Source organism: Zeugodacus cucurbitae, chromosome 3 (genome assembly GCF_028554725.1).
Source record: "Zeugodacus cucurbitae isolate PBARC_wt_2022May chromosome 3, idZeuCucr1.2, whole genome shotgun sequence".
Classification (NCBI taxonomy): Eukaryota; Metazoa; Arthropoda; class Insecta; order Diptera; family Tephritidae; genus Zeugodacus; species Zeugodacus cucurbitae.
In genome coordinates, this window is record NC_071668.1 from 75,471,282 (window position 1) to 75,487,609 (window position 16,328).

General features: G+C 36.7%; 2 protein-coding genes across 5 annotated transcripts in view; one reads left to right on the forward strand and one right to left on the reverse strand.

Moving 5' to 3' along the window:
* LOC105212050 (protein sickie) overlaps window positions 1-16,328 on the forward strand; it is a 333,362-nt gene that overhangs the window by 72,802 nt on the left and 244,232 nt on the right. The window lies entirely within an intron of this gene.
* On the reverse strand, window positions 8,474-10,904 carry LOC105212098 (uncharacterized). Its single transcript, XM_029040075.2, has 4 exons — window positions 10,500-10,904; window positions 10,225-10,433; window positions 9,863-10,154; window positions 8,474-9,795 (listed from the first exon to the last, which is right to left on the reverse strand). The coding sequence occupies exons 1-4, from the start codon at window positions 10,815-10,817 to the stop codon at window positions 8,599-8,601; spliced, it is 2,016 nt and encodes a 671-aa protein (XP_028895908.2). The 5' UTR covers window positions 10,818-10,904; the 3' UTR covers window positions 8,474-8,598.

The window sequence follows — 16,328 nt, forward strand, 5'->3', positions numbered from 1 at the left end:
AGGATTTTCTTTAAATGCTTTAAATTTGCAACAGGTAAATTTTTGTGGAAGAGTGAAGCTTTGGATGAACTTTCCTTCTCTTTCATATATATAACGCAAAATAGGGGAAAAGAAAGTAGGAAGAGAATAAGTTTAGGATGCAAACAGATCTCTATAAATATTTTGTTGTGTTAATGTTGACACAAATGCCCAAGATCGATATAAAACGATTTAATCGATTTAATCCACCAGTGCTTGGCCCTAGAGACATTCCCTCAAATGTCGAGAATTCGTCTCAAAAAGTGACATTTTCAGTTGAGAATAAGTTTGGGATTCAAACAGATCTCTATAAATATTTTGTTGTGTTAATGTTGACACAAATGCCCAAGATCGATATAAAACGATTTAATTGACAAGTGACTGACCCTAGAGACATCTTTTGGAAAACGGCGGAAGCAATGATGTAATTTTTTTAATTTCCAGATGGAACACTTACATTAAATTGATATATTTCAGTCAGGGGTAAATATACTAAGATCTCATAGAACTGAAAAATCCCAAAAAAACATTGATTTTAATTCTCACCTCTACGAATATTTAATGTCTGGATTATTTGAATTCTTGATCGCTGATTCACTGATCATTGAATGTGCTTTCAGTTTTCTATCCCAGTCTGTTTTAGAAAAACTTCAACATTCGAGTGAAGTTGACCTACGATGTTATAGAAATTACCGGTCTGTGATTCCATGATTCCGTAGATAAACCGTTCTCAGCACTGTTTCCTAACAAAATATTTATTATTATTTGGACAGAATATTTAATAACAAGATTTATGTATCTGTTTTCTAAAAGAATATCCAAAGCAAACTATTATCTCTACTAGAAAGAGAGTACAATTCGACCAAACAATAAGGTTCCTCAAAATAGGAAGAGAAGATAAAGAGTGCAACTTCCTCACATTTTGACCTCAACAGATCCCACCGAAGCTAATTTCTTTAAAAATTCATACATTAAATTCTCAATGCAATGGTTTCAGCACCTCAACATGAAAAGAGTAATCTATGCTTGAATCATTACATACATTGACAAACAAGGGGACCCCAAAAATTGTCATTAGTAAAGCCAACACATCCGTTTGAGACGAAATTTACGTGTCATTTTCGTAAATAATAAATAAGATATCAGCACGAAACTCGAGTACTACACAACCTCTGCGCGCACTACACATAAATCTCTATAATGATGTGGGGACAGATGTACACGTGTCGCTTGGAACTCGTAGGCAGAGCGCTAGCCGGGAAGGAGTGTGCCACGAAACCAAAGTATTTCAAGAATTTTGGAGGAACTCAAAAAAATCAAAGTGCTCAGTCGCCGGAATATGCGCTCAAATCTGAAAGAGTGGAACCGGCGTGTGTTTATTTCTTTGGAAATCGCGTTACGCGCCGTTGCGCGCCTTGAATTTCCAACAAAGCAAAGAAAAACAAACGGAATTGTATAAGAAATTTGTTACAAAAATAAATACAACGCGGCAGCGCCACGGCACGTGTGCGATTGTCAGTTGGAGGCTGCTGGCTGCCTGCGGATACGCAGACACATGCCGCCTCTAACAGGCGTAGGGCAGGCAATGACTGCTGCACTTGCCGCCTGCAGATTTTCCCCAATTTTCGTCACATGTTGTTGGCTACGGTCCACAGCGCCAATTAAAACGAAATAAATAACAAAAACAAACCTTAATTGAATATAAATAAAAGCGCTCGCTCGTGTGTGTGTGTGTGCAGGAAATGCGCTCAATTTTTGAGTGAGAGTTTTGCCGAGGAAACGCCACGTCGATCGCTAGCGCCTGCAATTGCTCCAAACGCGCCGTTCAGTTGCAACGTGAACGCGATCGCTAGCGTAGCTGAATTAAATTTTCAAAATTTCGTGAATCAGCCGACGCGCTGCTCCTTCGTTGTGCTGTTGAAACATCTACGAAATGTGGCTATTTTTACGCGATCAGTGACGCCGCGCGCATAGCTGTGAAATCAAGCGATGAGTGTTTGGAAAATTGAAAAGCGTTGCGTGTTGTGTAAACAAGCAGGCGAATGGCCAAGTGAATGTGCAATCAAGTAGCAGCACGCGAGTAAATAGTAACACTACTGCTCCTTTTTGTTGTTGTTTGATGTTGTGTGTTTAGCATCGGTGAACGCGTGAAATGCAGTTGCGTGACCGCTGACCGTCTCTAATGGTGAATCCATGTAAACAAAAAATAACAAAAAAAAAAGTATTTTTATAGAGACTTGCGCTCATCTCCGTCTAATAATTAGTGCTTGTAACGAGCGTCTATAATTGTATCGGTTCTCGATTGCATCTCGGTGTGTGTTGGCGAGCGTGGGCATGTGGGTGGCGTTTGCTACAATCGCGCTATAAATTTTTCAATTAAAAATGGGTTAATTAAACGCAATTTATGAGTTGAAGCTCCAGTGTTTTCGTGTATATAAAAATGTGTCTGTGTATGTGCTCTAGAGTATCTGTGTGCTGTGGGTGAATTCACCTAGCAATTGACTTACAAGTGGATCAGTAAATAAATTTGGAGTATATAATCTACAATTGTTTTGTGTATAGAACGGCATTAAGCGCAAAGAAAATCAGATGCTACCGAGTTATGCAAGAGCAAACTTACAAAATAATGCCCGAGTGTGGAGAATTGTTTTTGTGAATATACGAAAATTGCTTCATAATAGGATGTAATGTGGATTATATTGGTATTCAGTTCTAAAATAATTTCAAATAATTAATCAGGAGATTAGCAGATTAATGAGTAATTTGAAGTGAATATGTTGTAAGAATCGATAAATATAAGACCAGTTTTTGCCATTATGAGCCATTGAGCGTTTTGCGTCACATCTAAAAGTACAAGAGTCAGATACATATTTTCCACAGAAACTTATTCGCACATATTTCGAGAGTTTGCTCAAATTACAAGGTCGTTAACAAACACTTAGAAAAATGATTTTAGGTAGATGACTTCACTAAAATTGCAGTGTGCGCCCGAATGTAGGCAACGATTTTTATTTGATAAGGTTTTTTGGTATTTGAAGTATACAATTCTTCTTTGAAAAGAATATTGAAATATTGAAGATTTATATTTCTTGTATTGTGTATTCTTAAAGCTTATTTGGCATGCAAGTTTCATAAATAGTATAAGAAACGGGAACCATAAGTACGATCAACTGAAATACACATATCGATGTATGATGGGATGTGATTCAATCCATAAGTGAATAAAAAGCTTTTCTGTACTCGTATATTTGAAGCGACATTTTAAAGATTCCCATAACCCTTCTAAGCTTCATAACTTTCTTACAAAAAATATCCACATCACCTCCAGCCATACGAAATTTGTCACCTTTTTCAATTCAGCCTTATTTAATGCTTCACTTCCGGTGCAAACAAGCGTAACTGTCCCTACTTGATTACTGACAGCCTTTCCATCATCTACAAATCCACTGTTTCTATCCACTGCACATACTTACACAATCCTTACAAGCTCAGCCACATTTTTACACATATCTAAGAAGCCGTAGTCCTTAATTTCGACAGACTGACTGATTGCCGGTAGCTGATTACTGATTTGCCGTTATTTCGTTCACTTACACCCACATATTTTCTTATTTTTCCTGCTTATCAGTTTGCTCGTATTTTTCCGTTAGTCATGCTGCTTTCATAATTAAGAAAATAAAAGAGTTGGTATAGTCGACAATTGCTGGGTGGCTGATATTCTTCCAATCTACTTTATTTACCTTTCTCTATATTGCACCTTCCTTATTATCCTTTTTTAACTTTTTGAGCGCTTTACTTATTCAAAGCGTGTAAGCACTTAAATATGAAGCTTTGTGTTTTCATAAAAATGCGCTGCATCACTTCCAGTTCCGGCCAGGCGTGGTACATATGTGTACTATATACACTAACTACTTCCTCAAGGTTCGTTAACTAACTCGTCGTACTTGCTGCGCATATATTTTGTTTTTGTCGCTCCCGGCAACTTAACAACGCCAAACAAATCTCCTGAATTTTTTCTTTCTTTATTTTGCTCCTTCATTTCCGCCATCGCTTCCTTGTATTGTTATGCATAGGTTAACGCCAATAATGCCTCACGTATCTCGGATTGTCGGGCTCAATCGCCACATGGAAGTACGGTATATATGTTTTTTTCGTATGTGTAAGGCATAAACCCGTTGCGGCTGCTGTTGTTTCAGGAAATCAGCTTCAAGCATCCTCTGCACGGGTGTGGGGTTTAAATTAAGTGGCAAAAAAATTTTGTGTATAAACAGCTGTTTCCCATAACCCCACCAAATCAGACGCTTCCTCCTCCGTTTCATTTTTTTTTTTGAACGCCTTTGGCATAATAATTTCGCCGCTTGTTTTGCTTTCTCTCAGATTTTCATGAGTAGCAAAGTTGTGAGCGTTTAAGCTATCGACAAGCTGCTGAGCTCAGGCTTAAATACGGTTTTTTTTTTCTCAGTAGGTAATTAAATTGAGGCATATTTCACCAGCGGCTGGCGCTAAAACAAACGTCGGCAACAAACTTATTAATCGTTTAGCATATAAATTATGTATAACGGTAACAGCAGGTAAAGGGTTGTGGGTGGAGTAGCATACACCAAGGCGCAAAAGCTGTAATAATTGAAAATATTCATTCTCAATATGCTGAGCCTTACTTCTCAAATAATATTAATTATATTTATGATTTCTAATTTGAAATAAATGTGTGTGGAAAGGGTTTGATAAGCAATAATAATGTACAATTATTTGAAATTAAAAAAAAATATTACTAAGCGTTCAAGAGGGTATTTAAATATTAGATTAGAGAAAGCCGACGTACAAATTTAATTATAAACCGGCAAAATCTTATTATTTTTCGCTTTCTTAAGCAATACTAAATATCAAATGCAATATAACCCTAAATGTAGGCAATGCCTAGGTGAGAAATGTAATATAACCCTAAATGTAGGCAATGCCTAGGTGTACTATGTCTGTAGGTGATAGATAGGTAGTTGGAACCCCAAAATAAATAATATTACATACACTTCTAACCTTGTCGTTCAGTTTTAATTGTTACTTAAACAATTTGCAAGAAGTTTTCGATGCTGTAGATAACGCGCTTTCCAATCAGATTGGAAGTTAATGCAGCTTAAAATACTTGATTGCTTGAGTAATGAGCTAAGTTTATTCTCAATGTATGGGGGTATTCAGAATTAAGTTTATTGACTTTCAAGCGTTTAAATATTCATATTCCAAAAACTTCCGCGATCCCCAACATTTCTCTTTCCTCTCACTTTCGATACCAATCACTGCAATTGTCCACTTAGAATTAATTTCCTAAACTATACAAGAATCTTACCCTCACTAATCATCGCATGCCATTGAAGTGAAATTGCTTCTAAATGAATTTACTAACTTGCACATTTACGCTGACAAATCGCCACCAGTTAATAGGAGGGTTGTCATTCTCTCTAAATTCGTACTGGCACGTTCTCGGTCAGTTTGAGGTTAGAAAAATAGAAAAACAGCACATTTGGCAAGCAAATTTTCATAAATCACATAAATAACATGCACACTTACACACACATACACTGGCATCCTGCCGACGGAAGTCAGCAAAGTCAATAAGACACAATCAGTCCTGGCAACAAATGGTCATTGCTGACAGAGTGACAGTGAATAAAAGTGACCATACCGTGTACTTATGTAATACATATGCATATGTATACACACATATGTAATCTTCTCTCCGCCTTTACAGGCATAATTTGGTACCAAAATCATATTGATTTTTCGCGATATTCAGCAGCTCATCGATATTCACCCACTCACGAACATATTTTGTGCGCATAATTTTTGACCCTTAAAATCTTATCTTTTTCTGCTTACATCATTTGTCCTGCGCTGCGTCGCTGTATGTCCCTCCCTTCTGCTCGCCTGATTTGATTTACATCCCTAATATTCGACGCAGCATTGTGCCCAGCGCATGTGTCCTTACATGTCGAGGTCCTGTCGTACACATGTTTCGCCTGGATTTTATCTTTTATTCGATAATTGCGCATGAAAATGCGTCATCCTGCATTTGATTTGGTTATATTATTATCGAAGGTGAACAGCTGTGCTCAATGGCGATTCAATGAGTGGATTTACAAGTGTTTTCTTTCGTGTTTAAATGAGAGGAAAATTTTATTAGTTTAGCGGAGGGGGAGGGTGGTGTGATTTGTGGAAATACGAGGGCTGCTATATATATTTCTGGCCTAATAATGAAAATAGGAATATTTATCAACGAAAATGGTTTTATTGTTTTTCAAAATATTCTCCATCAAGATTTATACACTTTTGCATGCGCTCAAACCAATTTTCGAAGCACTTTTTTAGCCTTTTTTTGAGCGATTGTCAAATTGTGCGGGATCCAACGAGAACAAACCTTTTTAACGGCCAGGTGTTCATGCAATATCGAATGTATGCTGGTGGGAGTAATGCATAGGCATGCCTCTATCTGAAGGTATGTTACATGACGGTCTTGCACAACGGCTGTTTTTGGACGACCTTCACGGAATTCGTCTTTGAGCGAGCGTCGGTCACGATTGAATTCGTTGTACCAGTTTTTCACAGTTCTATAGGATGGTGCTTCATAGCCATACAAAGATTTTAGTTCATCGATGCACTCTTGTCGCAATAATCCAGGTCGAAAGTTGTGAAAAATGATCGCACGAAAATGTTCACAAGTTAATTCTTTTTTTTGGCCGAGATGAATTTTTTAATTCCCTGTAAATAAAACAATTCACGATTAAATGACAAAACGTTCTGAGTGATGTTATGCTAAAAAATATCAAACTTTCCAATGGAAATTCCAGAAATATATATAGCAGCCCTCGTATTAACCATAATGCTTAGTTATTTCGTATGCCGATTAAAGATAAATTAAATCATGATTTATGTATTTTTTATTAAAGACAACTCGTATTTGAGTTCCGAAATACTTGAAAGTTATTCTAAATTGATTTAAATTTTTAAGGTATCGTTGATTAATATCAATGGGGTCCTTAAAGTTTTCGGAAATAATAGATATTGATGCTAGGAACACATTGAATGCTCTATATAACATGTTTAGTCATCTCTTTAAGTTTTTGGAACATTCTTTGAACTACCAGTTCTTTGATCGACACATCTTAAAACATATTTAGTATTATTTTAACCTGTCTCATACCGGTGAAAACTTCGGTGCATCAGTGAACCCATATGGAAGTTAGTTCTTTGGATTCGTTGATCAAACAAAATATAATCGGCCCTATTCCCGTTGGCGTTGTCGGTTTAATAGTCGTTTCTAAGTCGTCGTCGTTATTATCGTCGTTTCGTTCCTAAATTGGTATTCTTGAGGTATATCGTAACGCCAAAAAAAAGTTATCGAAATTTTTATACATATTTGATATAGTACAATTTAAGGCGCTCTTTTGTTTTCAATATAAACTTCTTTTTTATGCAACGAGATACATATTTGAAGCAGTCCTTAATGGATTTTATGCTATTTTCTATAGACTCTAAACAAAGGTATCACCGTACTTGTTGCGCTTACGTTCATCTGTCCTACAATTTTAGTCTTCCATCTTTATTTAATTTTTTTTTTTACTTGGAGATATGTTGGAAATATAGGTATATGAGTGTTGGCGTGTAGAGTAATGGTGATATCTGCGGCCTCCAAACTTTCTTCTAAAATATGTGATACTTCCAGCGTCTCATGCTCCTCGCTTGCGCCTAATCCGACTACTCTACCTGGTGATCCAGCTAAGTACAGAACTGCATCAAATTCGCAACATCTTCTTCCAAAGGAGATTATGGTATCTGTTTTTAACTCCTCCTCTTGTTGCTCTAGCTTCGGACTTTTTGTGTACCATTTTTTCTTCGTTTTGAATATTAAGACCTTTCATATCTTAAATATAGTTTTAGATATAAAAATGCATTTTAATTAATGCCAACCATCTCCAACGCGAGATGGCTGTGCGAATGGATTTAGTTGTTTGGAAATATCCAAAAAATCTAAATTTTAAGGTTTTATCCCTTTTCTATAATCTTTGGCATATGCATGATATTTTTCAATTTCAGAAATTAAAATTTCAAACTGTTTCCGATTTGGAATTTACATCATCACTTCAGAAATTCCTTCAAACAACTGTGTCCTTTCTATTTCGCTCTCAATTATAGCAACGACAAAGAACGACTATTTCTATGTCGTTTCTATACTCGTTTCAAATTGGGGAATCTCAATTTATTTTTTATAAATGTCGTTAACGCTAACAGGAATGTCAAATAGGCGTTCTTATGTCGTTTTAAAATGATAACGACAACGGGAATAGGGCCGAATAGTATTTTAACCAATTAAATTTGAAATGTTAAATACTTAAAATATTATTAAATACTTAAAATACCCGTACTTTCGACTAAAGCAGCATAATATAGCTAGCGAGTTTTACTGTGCAACACAAGGCTTTATTAATTTAACGTTACAATTACAAATTTTATAATAATCCGTTGAAATCATTTACATGATTTTCTCAAAAGTTGTTGCCTACCTTCTCCATAGTCCGCTACTAACTCATTCTACTCATTATGGAGACAGACACAAAGTTTACTCAGCAACCTATTCTGCGATGCTACACAGCCAATAGCCTCGTGATCCAAACGATTCAGTTTGCTCTCATCCAGCAAAATCTTTTGCTCATCTTCACTATACCAAAACGCAAGCTCAAATTCGGCATTCTTCAACGATGCCTTAAATTTAACATAATAATAATCGCTGTCCTCTTGATCATTATAAACACCATAGATCGTGCGCACGCTTAAAACTCCACATTTTCTATTAAGCAAACGAGCCTGCTTTAGCAAGTCGTTCAGATGCGTCAGCAGTGCTCTCATTATGAGGCTGGTCGCATGTGAATTGGCCACCTTGGCAATAAAGGGTTCACAGCTGCACCAAAACCAATCGATGCCAGCATCGTTGCAGCTCCGATTCCCCATTATTGGTCTGAGGCAGGACTGGCAGTTCGGGCAGTCAGTTAAGGCCATTAAATGTGGCTTTTCGCCAGCGCCGAGCGCCAGCACATGTTGGATGGTCTGATACAAGTCCAAGGGGCTAACCAAACGGTTGCGATTGAGTTGTATGGCTTGAAATAAAGCCAGATGTGTGCTCCTCCAGGCTTGCGGTAGTGAGATGAAAAGAAACGGTAAACGTTCTTCATAGAAACCGCTCTCAAGTTTGCTGAGACGACCGTGCATCATACCATTGGCGCTGAGTAATATCACGACATAATTCTCGAGTATCTCGCTGGTTTGCAGTAACTCCAAGTATTTGGTAAATTCATCATCAATCATTTTTGGGATCACGTGATGCTCGCTAACACTATTCAACCAAAATAGACCTAAACCACCATGGCCGGCAAAAGACTGCGCGAACTCAACGGCATAATTCCACACATAAGAGGCTTGCAGGCGTGGTCCCACGCAATATTGTGGTCTTATGAAGTGTGCGTCCGTTTGCATGAGTTGCTCAATGGTCTGCATAAATGGTACGAGGTAATAATCTGTGGGTGAACCTTGGAACCTTAATGTGGCCGTGTTGTGCCCTCTCACACAATCCTCAGCGTAAGCGGTGGGCATGCTCATAGCACTGACTTGTCGCCAAAGGAAGGGACATTTGTCTAGAATACCACCTTGCTTACAACCATATATAATTTCCAGCGTTTGAAGATTGTGACCCGTTAAGAGCGCCATCAAATTGGGAAAGGCATCATAGCCGAGCTAAACCGAATGAGAGTAGTGACTTTAGAGAGACTTATAGCTGAGTCTAACCTTACTGGTTACTGACCTTATTAAATCCCAACAATTCGTGCCACTGATTTTTGTTTTCTTTTAAGTAACGGTATGTGTTCGGCATACGGCGGCGCAAATTGATCTGCGACAGACTATCCAAACCCAAGAGCAATACACCTATCTTCTTCTCATCTCGCGAGGTTTTGCTGAAATTCCGTTTATGCATGAACGAAAAGGCATCCATAAAAATAATTTTCTTATCGCCACGCTGCATACATTTAACGATGATTCCAATCATATCGAGTGATATGAAAAAGTCTTGCTTGAAGATATAGCACGGAGTGCCACTAAAAGTACAACAAATTGATGAAAAGGCTCAACGTAAAGAGGAACTCAAGCCTCGAACTACATTATTACTTCGGCTTATCAACACTGGCTTGGGCGTTCTTTATCTCTCTGAAACAACAAGTAAGCTCAGCGCTCTCTCGCAAGTAGAACGGCTTCCATTGCTCATTTATATGCAAATAATAACGATCAGTTATATTATCCAAACGCTTAGAGACCAATGGTTTTGCACGTTGGAGTCCCGTTGCACAATTCGCATCTGGCGGACGTACATGTGCTATCTGTAAATGTGGAAAATTGAAAATCAATCGCTGTAAACCCAAGATTTATAATTTATTAGTACTTACAGGCGCTGTGAAGGGATTGATACGTGGTATTTTACAAACCCCATCAAACACTACATATTTCTCATCAGACTCTCCAAAATCCAACGTGTCATTTAAATCCCACGATCCTCTCATATCGCCATACTCCAAATCTAAATCTGTTTTATAACCGCGGCGTATGCGATAGCCACAGTAGTAGATGATCACAAACAGTAGTACGAGTACTAATACGGATGGTGTTGCATCCGTGCGGTTTTTAGTCGTTCGTATCTTTTGCATCATTTTGTAAAAAATCGCACGAAACATACTATAAGCGAAACGCTTCGAAAGCGAAAACATTTTCTATTTATTTAACAATTTCAAATTTATTATGTAATTTTTTTTTTGGCGTTAAAGCAAAGGCAAACATGGGAAGACTTAAGTATGAAGTTACTCTTGTTGTATATTACTGGTAGTTGTAGCACGACTCTCCACTAAAATATTAGTTATAAGGTCTAGAACTTTGCTTCCGCCGTTTTTTTTTTGTAAATTTAAGTTTTTTTTTTTGTTTAAAACGGTTACAAATGTCGATGAGCCTCAGCCGCACTCTTCTTGGAATTAAAAAAGAAAAGCAAAATTTCCCGCAAATGTCGAGAATTCGGCTCAAAAAGTGACATTTTCAGTTGAGAATAAGTTTGGAATGCAAACAGATCTCTACAAATATTTTGTTGGGTTAATGTTGACACAAATGTCCAAGATCGATATAAAACGATTTAAGTCGATTAAGTCAATCGACCAGTGCTTGACCCTAGAGAATCTATTGGAAAACGGCGGAAGCAAAGTTGTAGACCTAATATATAACCTGTAATTGTATCTTAAGTATAAAATGTACTCAGTATTCTCACACCTTAAAGTAAACGCTCAACGTAACTTCAGTGAGTTCCACTTGCCATTTTATCACCTCGCTTTACACCTTTCGCCATGTTACACTTGAAAAACCAAACAACAACTATTTTATTTGCACTCATAAATTTCTATTACATTTCTTATCATATCTTTATGAGACTCCCTTGATGCATAAAAGAAGTAACGTAAAAAAATGGCAACAATTGCCAGTAAAAAGGGATGAATGAAAAGCATATATATTAGAAATGATACACCTGAGTATTCCAGAGAACACACACACACACAAATTTTATATGCCAAAAGTTACGCGTTGATAAGCAACAGCAATAGCTATAGTATACTATATAGAGGAGGATATTGAAAAATTCTGACAGCTCAGCTGAGAGCGCAGCATTTGCCAAAATCAATTTGCTTAAAAGGTGACACAGTGGGAACATAAAGTCAAGTGCTTTGATCATAAATGCAGATGAAGAATATATTATTCTGGGAAAAAGTGCTTACGCACATATTGACTATAGATATGTGATACATGTAGAATAAAATACATATAGAATATATGGTATACACCTAGACAACTTATTTGAAATTACGACGCATTCATATTTATGCTATTTATGCTACAATATCTGTCACTGTATGTCAACGCGCGCTGAGCTGTCAGTCTGTTTGCCTTGCGAACATCTTCTTACATTTTCTTTGGCAGCTTGTCAGTTTTGTTGACCCGTAAGTGGGTCACATTAAAATTTGATGAGTTGCCATTATTAAATGTTGGCTGGCGTCTCTCGAGCGGCTTTCTTCCCTTTTTGTTGGAGCTTTTCTTTTATTTCCTGCCTTCTTACGCTTATTCTCCTCGCTTGCTATAGGCGCTTAACTGCCTTTATAATTGTGGCCATGAATCACTTTTGAGTGGTTTTTGAAATATTTTGCGCTCCAAATAAGAAATTGCAAATATTAGCAATTTGGTTGGGCTTTTATGACATTTTATGACGCCATTTGATTGTCGTTATTTATTTAATTCATTTGAAATGGTAATAGTAATTTTTTCGAGGAAAAGTAGGTTTTTACAGGAAATACTTTATTTTTATGAGAGTTTTTAGAAAAATATTTGTTGTTTTTGTCACAATTTTTATTATTTGTTATTGTAATTATATTAAATATGATATTCTCAGGCATCCTTATATAACTCTGGTCTATATAGTCCTCACTTTTGATGAAATATTCCTTTATTGTGGTTTTTGGGCGATTTTTAGGAATTAAAAGAAAGAGAACTTGATCTGTGAATATAGATATTTAAGGCTTTAGAACTTAAGGGGTTACATGGGTTTCGTGGGTTAAAAAAAAAGATTTTTTTTGTTTTTTTGGCTTATTAATTTCTACAACATCTCAAGAATATTACCCTAAATTTTCATCAGAATAATAGTTTCGGAGATACAGCCTTTGGAAGGTGTGCGCTCCAAGTCAAGAACTATTGTTACTCAAAACATTAAACGCGTTTTTCTCAGAACTGTCTTTTCAAAGTCGGTTGTCAAATTTGCTCGAAAACTACTCAACCTATCTTGATAAAATTTTGAACAGGTCTTCGAGATAAAATTTACTCGAGCTAGAACGAAGGAGTTTTTCTTTTTTCAATTACAACTATTTAAAAAATAACAAAATCTCAAAAAAAAAAAATCTGGAGTTATGCTGACAACGCGGACGCACCTTTTTTCGGAGGGGTCACCGGAAATGACGTCACAATGGAGGAGTTTCAATTTTTTTTTTTAATTTCTGAAATTATTCTTTAAAAATGTATCTATAAGACAGCAAAAAGATTTGAATTGAATAAATAATTTTTTACATCGAAAAAAAATATTGAAAATAAGCCATTTTTTACGCAAAAAAACCTATTAAACCCTTCATTTTACATTTATTGTATTATTCATAAAAGAACCCTTGGTAGATACCTTGGAAAAACAGTTTCTTTTTCAACAACAGATTATTTCTGAGCAATTCCCACACCTCACAATATTCTTTCAACGCAACATTGCCGCATAAAATACTACTAAAAACCACAAAATCTTTTTGAAAACATTCGACAAACGGCAATAAACATATTCCAACGCCAACTCTCACTTTCCGGTCATTTCACAACCGGCCAATTAAAAGCGAAAATTAATTACACATTCTGCGGTCGCTGTTGAAATGACATGAAACAACGCAAACAAATTTAGGCCAAAACGTCATCAAGTCATCAACAACATCATCGCGTTGGCAAGTTGACCAACGCAAAAGTGTGTCTAACGAGCAATGAGAACGATGAGCAACGCACCCACCCAAAAGCGAAGTGTGACGAACAAGTAAATAGTCTAAAAAATAAAAATAGAAGTATAAATAAAAATAAAAATTAGGCGGAAAAGCGGCAGCAAAACAAAATAAATAAAAGTCGAAATGAAATAACTTTATTCGTCGGTGAATTATGAGATGAGCGCTGTTCAACTCATTTTTTCTTTCTTTTTGCCTGCTCACTTTTCATTGATATTGTTGTACTTGCATTGGTTGGTGAGCGAGAGTGAGTGGAATTTTTGGCGTTTAAATGGATAGAAAAACTTTGTTTCTGGAAAAATTGGAAAAGTTAGTTCGTTGAGAGTAAAGTGTGATTACAATGTCATTTCTACTCTTCTCAATCAAGTTGTATTGACAAAGAGTCTTTCGTGACATGTCATTTTGTGGTATTTGTGATTCGGTATGTCAAACTAAAATTGGATTTGCCAATTGCGGTAGTTTTTGTTAGTTAATTATAGTTAGTAAATACATATGTGTGTACTAGTAAATTAGAGGAGTAATTCCCACCTTTATTGAGACCACTTTTGACACTACGACACAAGATTCTATTATTATCGTTCAACTTTAGTTCGCTCTATCATACAGTACATTCAAAGACTCAAAATTGTCTTTCTTCCTGAAGAGCGAATATATAATCCTAGTATATGATAAGCTTTGGTTCCCACATTGCATACATTATCTCCCCTTGAGTATTTATTGACAACCAAGAGCTCTCTAGGAGCTCTCTCTTCTATTATTTGTGCTTCCTTAATACTTGAAATTGACAGGCAATTCTAGCAACAATACATATTCTAATTTAAATATATTTAATTTAGAATTTGTGGTATACAATAACGAAAAGCAACGGAGCAAAAATATTAGTATACAACACAAAAATTCAAATGCTCCTGAATGTAGACTACAAAAATAGAAATTGTCTATTTATATTTGTTTTTCAATCTTACTTATTACATTTGCATAAAGAAAAACTGTTGAAAAATGATGGTGCTTGACGCCCGCAGACTCTTTTAACAGAATGACGCAACAATTGTTATCCAAACAGTTAAGCATTTAAATATAAATTTACCAGATGAAGTTGTACATCATTCTTTAAAATACTTTATATATGTACATAATAGGTCGCGTGTTTAGTTTTGACAAATCTAGAGAACTCTCTTTGCCTTCTAGTGCTTTAAAACAAATTTAGGCATTTCACCAATACAATTCTTTCCTATGCTTCCATCTTCTACTTCAAATATATCTATCTCACCCCCCACAAGTACCAGCGCGCATTTATTGATTGCGTAGTAATTTTTTACAACCTCACTCATATCGTACATGTCATTGCCGGCGTATCAGTCTCTAAAATCTTTAAAATACTTCGATGGCGTCAGCAATTTGTTTCACTTCAACACTTGTGGCAAGCAACCCCCAAACGTTTAACTCCCCCAAAACACACGCATATATTTGTATCATTGGTATATGTGCCACAAATTCGACAAGTATCACTTCCGACAAGCGCTACCCATTTCATGTATTTTGCAAATCATCTCGGTATTTTGCATAAATTTCACTACATATCACCGACGTTTTTGTTTTTATCCCCATATTTGCCATTGCGAATAATACTGCCACTGCGGTTGCCCATTATTATCACAGCTGCATACCTTTAGGCGCGCACATGCAGATGAAGCAAGAAATTTCGAAAATTGATTTTGCGTTTCTGTTTTTTTAGTTGATTTGGCACAGCGTGTATGCAACGTGATGCTCTTATCGGTAGTGAAACACCACCACCAAATACCGGAATTCAGCACTTCAATGAATTTAACTAACCTGAAAGATGTATTCCAAACTCCACAGCGCCAAGCCTACTTTTAGCTGTCAAAAGCCGTTGACAAGGGTGTAACCGAGTGCTCGCCTACCAAGACAAACTAATGTGCAAGTGTCAGCGGCAAGCGGCAAAGCGATTTCGCCCAATAACCTGTTGTCTGCTGGTTATGCATAATTTTCGGCGCAGCAAGCCACCCCCTCAAAAAAGTGACCGGCAACACGTGCTACATTGACGAGTAGCAGTGGCTTAGTAGCCAATTTCTTTTATGCTGCTTTAAACTTTCATTTGCAATTATGTATCTCCGTGGTGGGCGTGTGTCATTCCAAACGCCCGGAAGTATGCAATATATAAGGAACAAATTCATACAAATGCCAGCGGTAAGCGCAGCAAGTGGCCGTATAACCTTTATGGTTTAGGCGAATTGGCTCACGTTTCTACTCAATGCTAGTCGAAAGGGTTGTGCTGACTTCCGTGCGTTAGGCGTGGCTGTTTGGCGTTGATAAGACTGCCGCCAACCTCTACACAATACTTCACCCACGCACACACAATTTGTTTAATGTTTTTTACATAAAACTTTAATATTTATGCCAAGTGCTTAACTCAGATGCCTCACTCACAAGGAAGCAGGCACTCAATGTAATATTTATTGTTAATGCACACTTTTAAGCGCCTAGCCTGTTATTCGGTTTTTATTGAAATAATATTTTCGCTATAATTGTAATGGAGATAATACTCACATGCTTCGACTGCTTTTTGCACTCATTGCGATAACAGGATATGCTAATTTCGCCCATTAACATTTATTGTTATGTCGCTAGTTATAGCCTACTTTT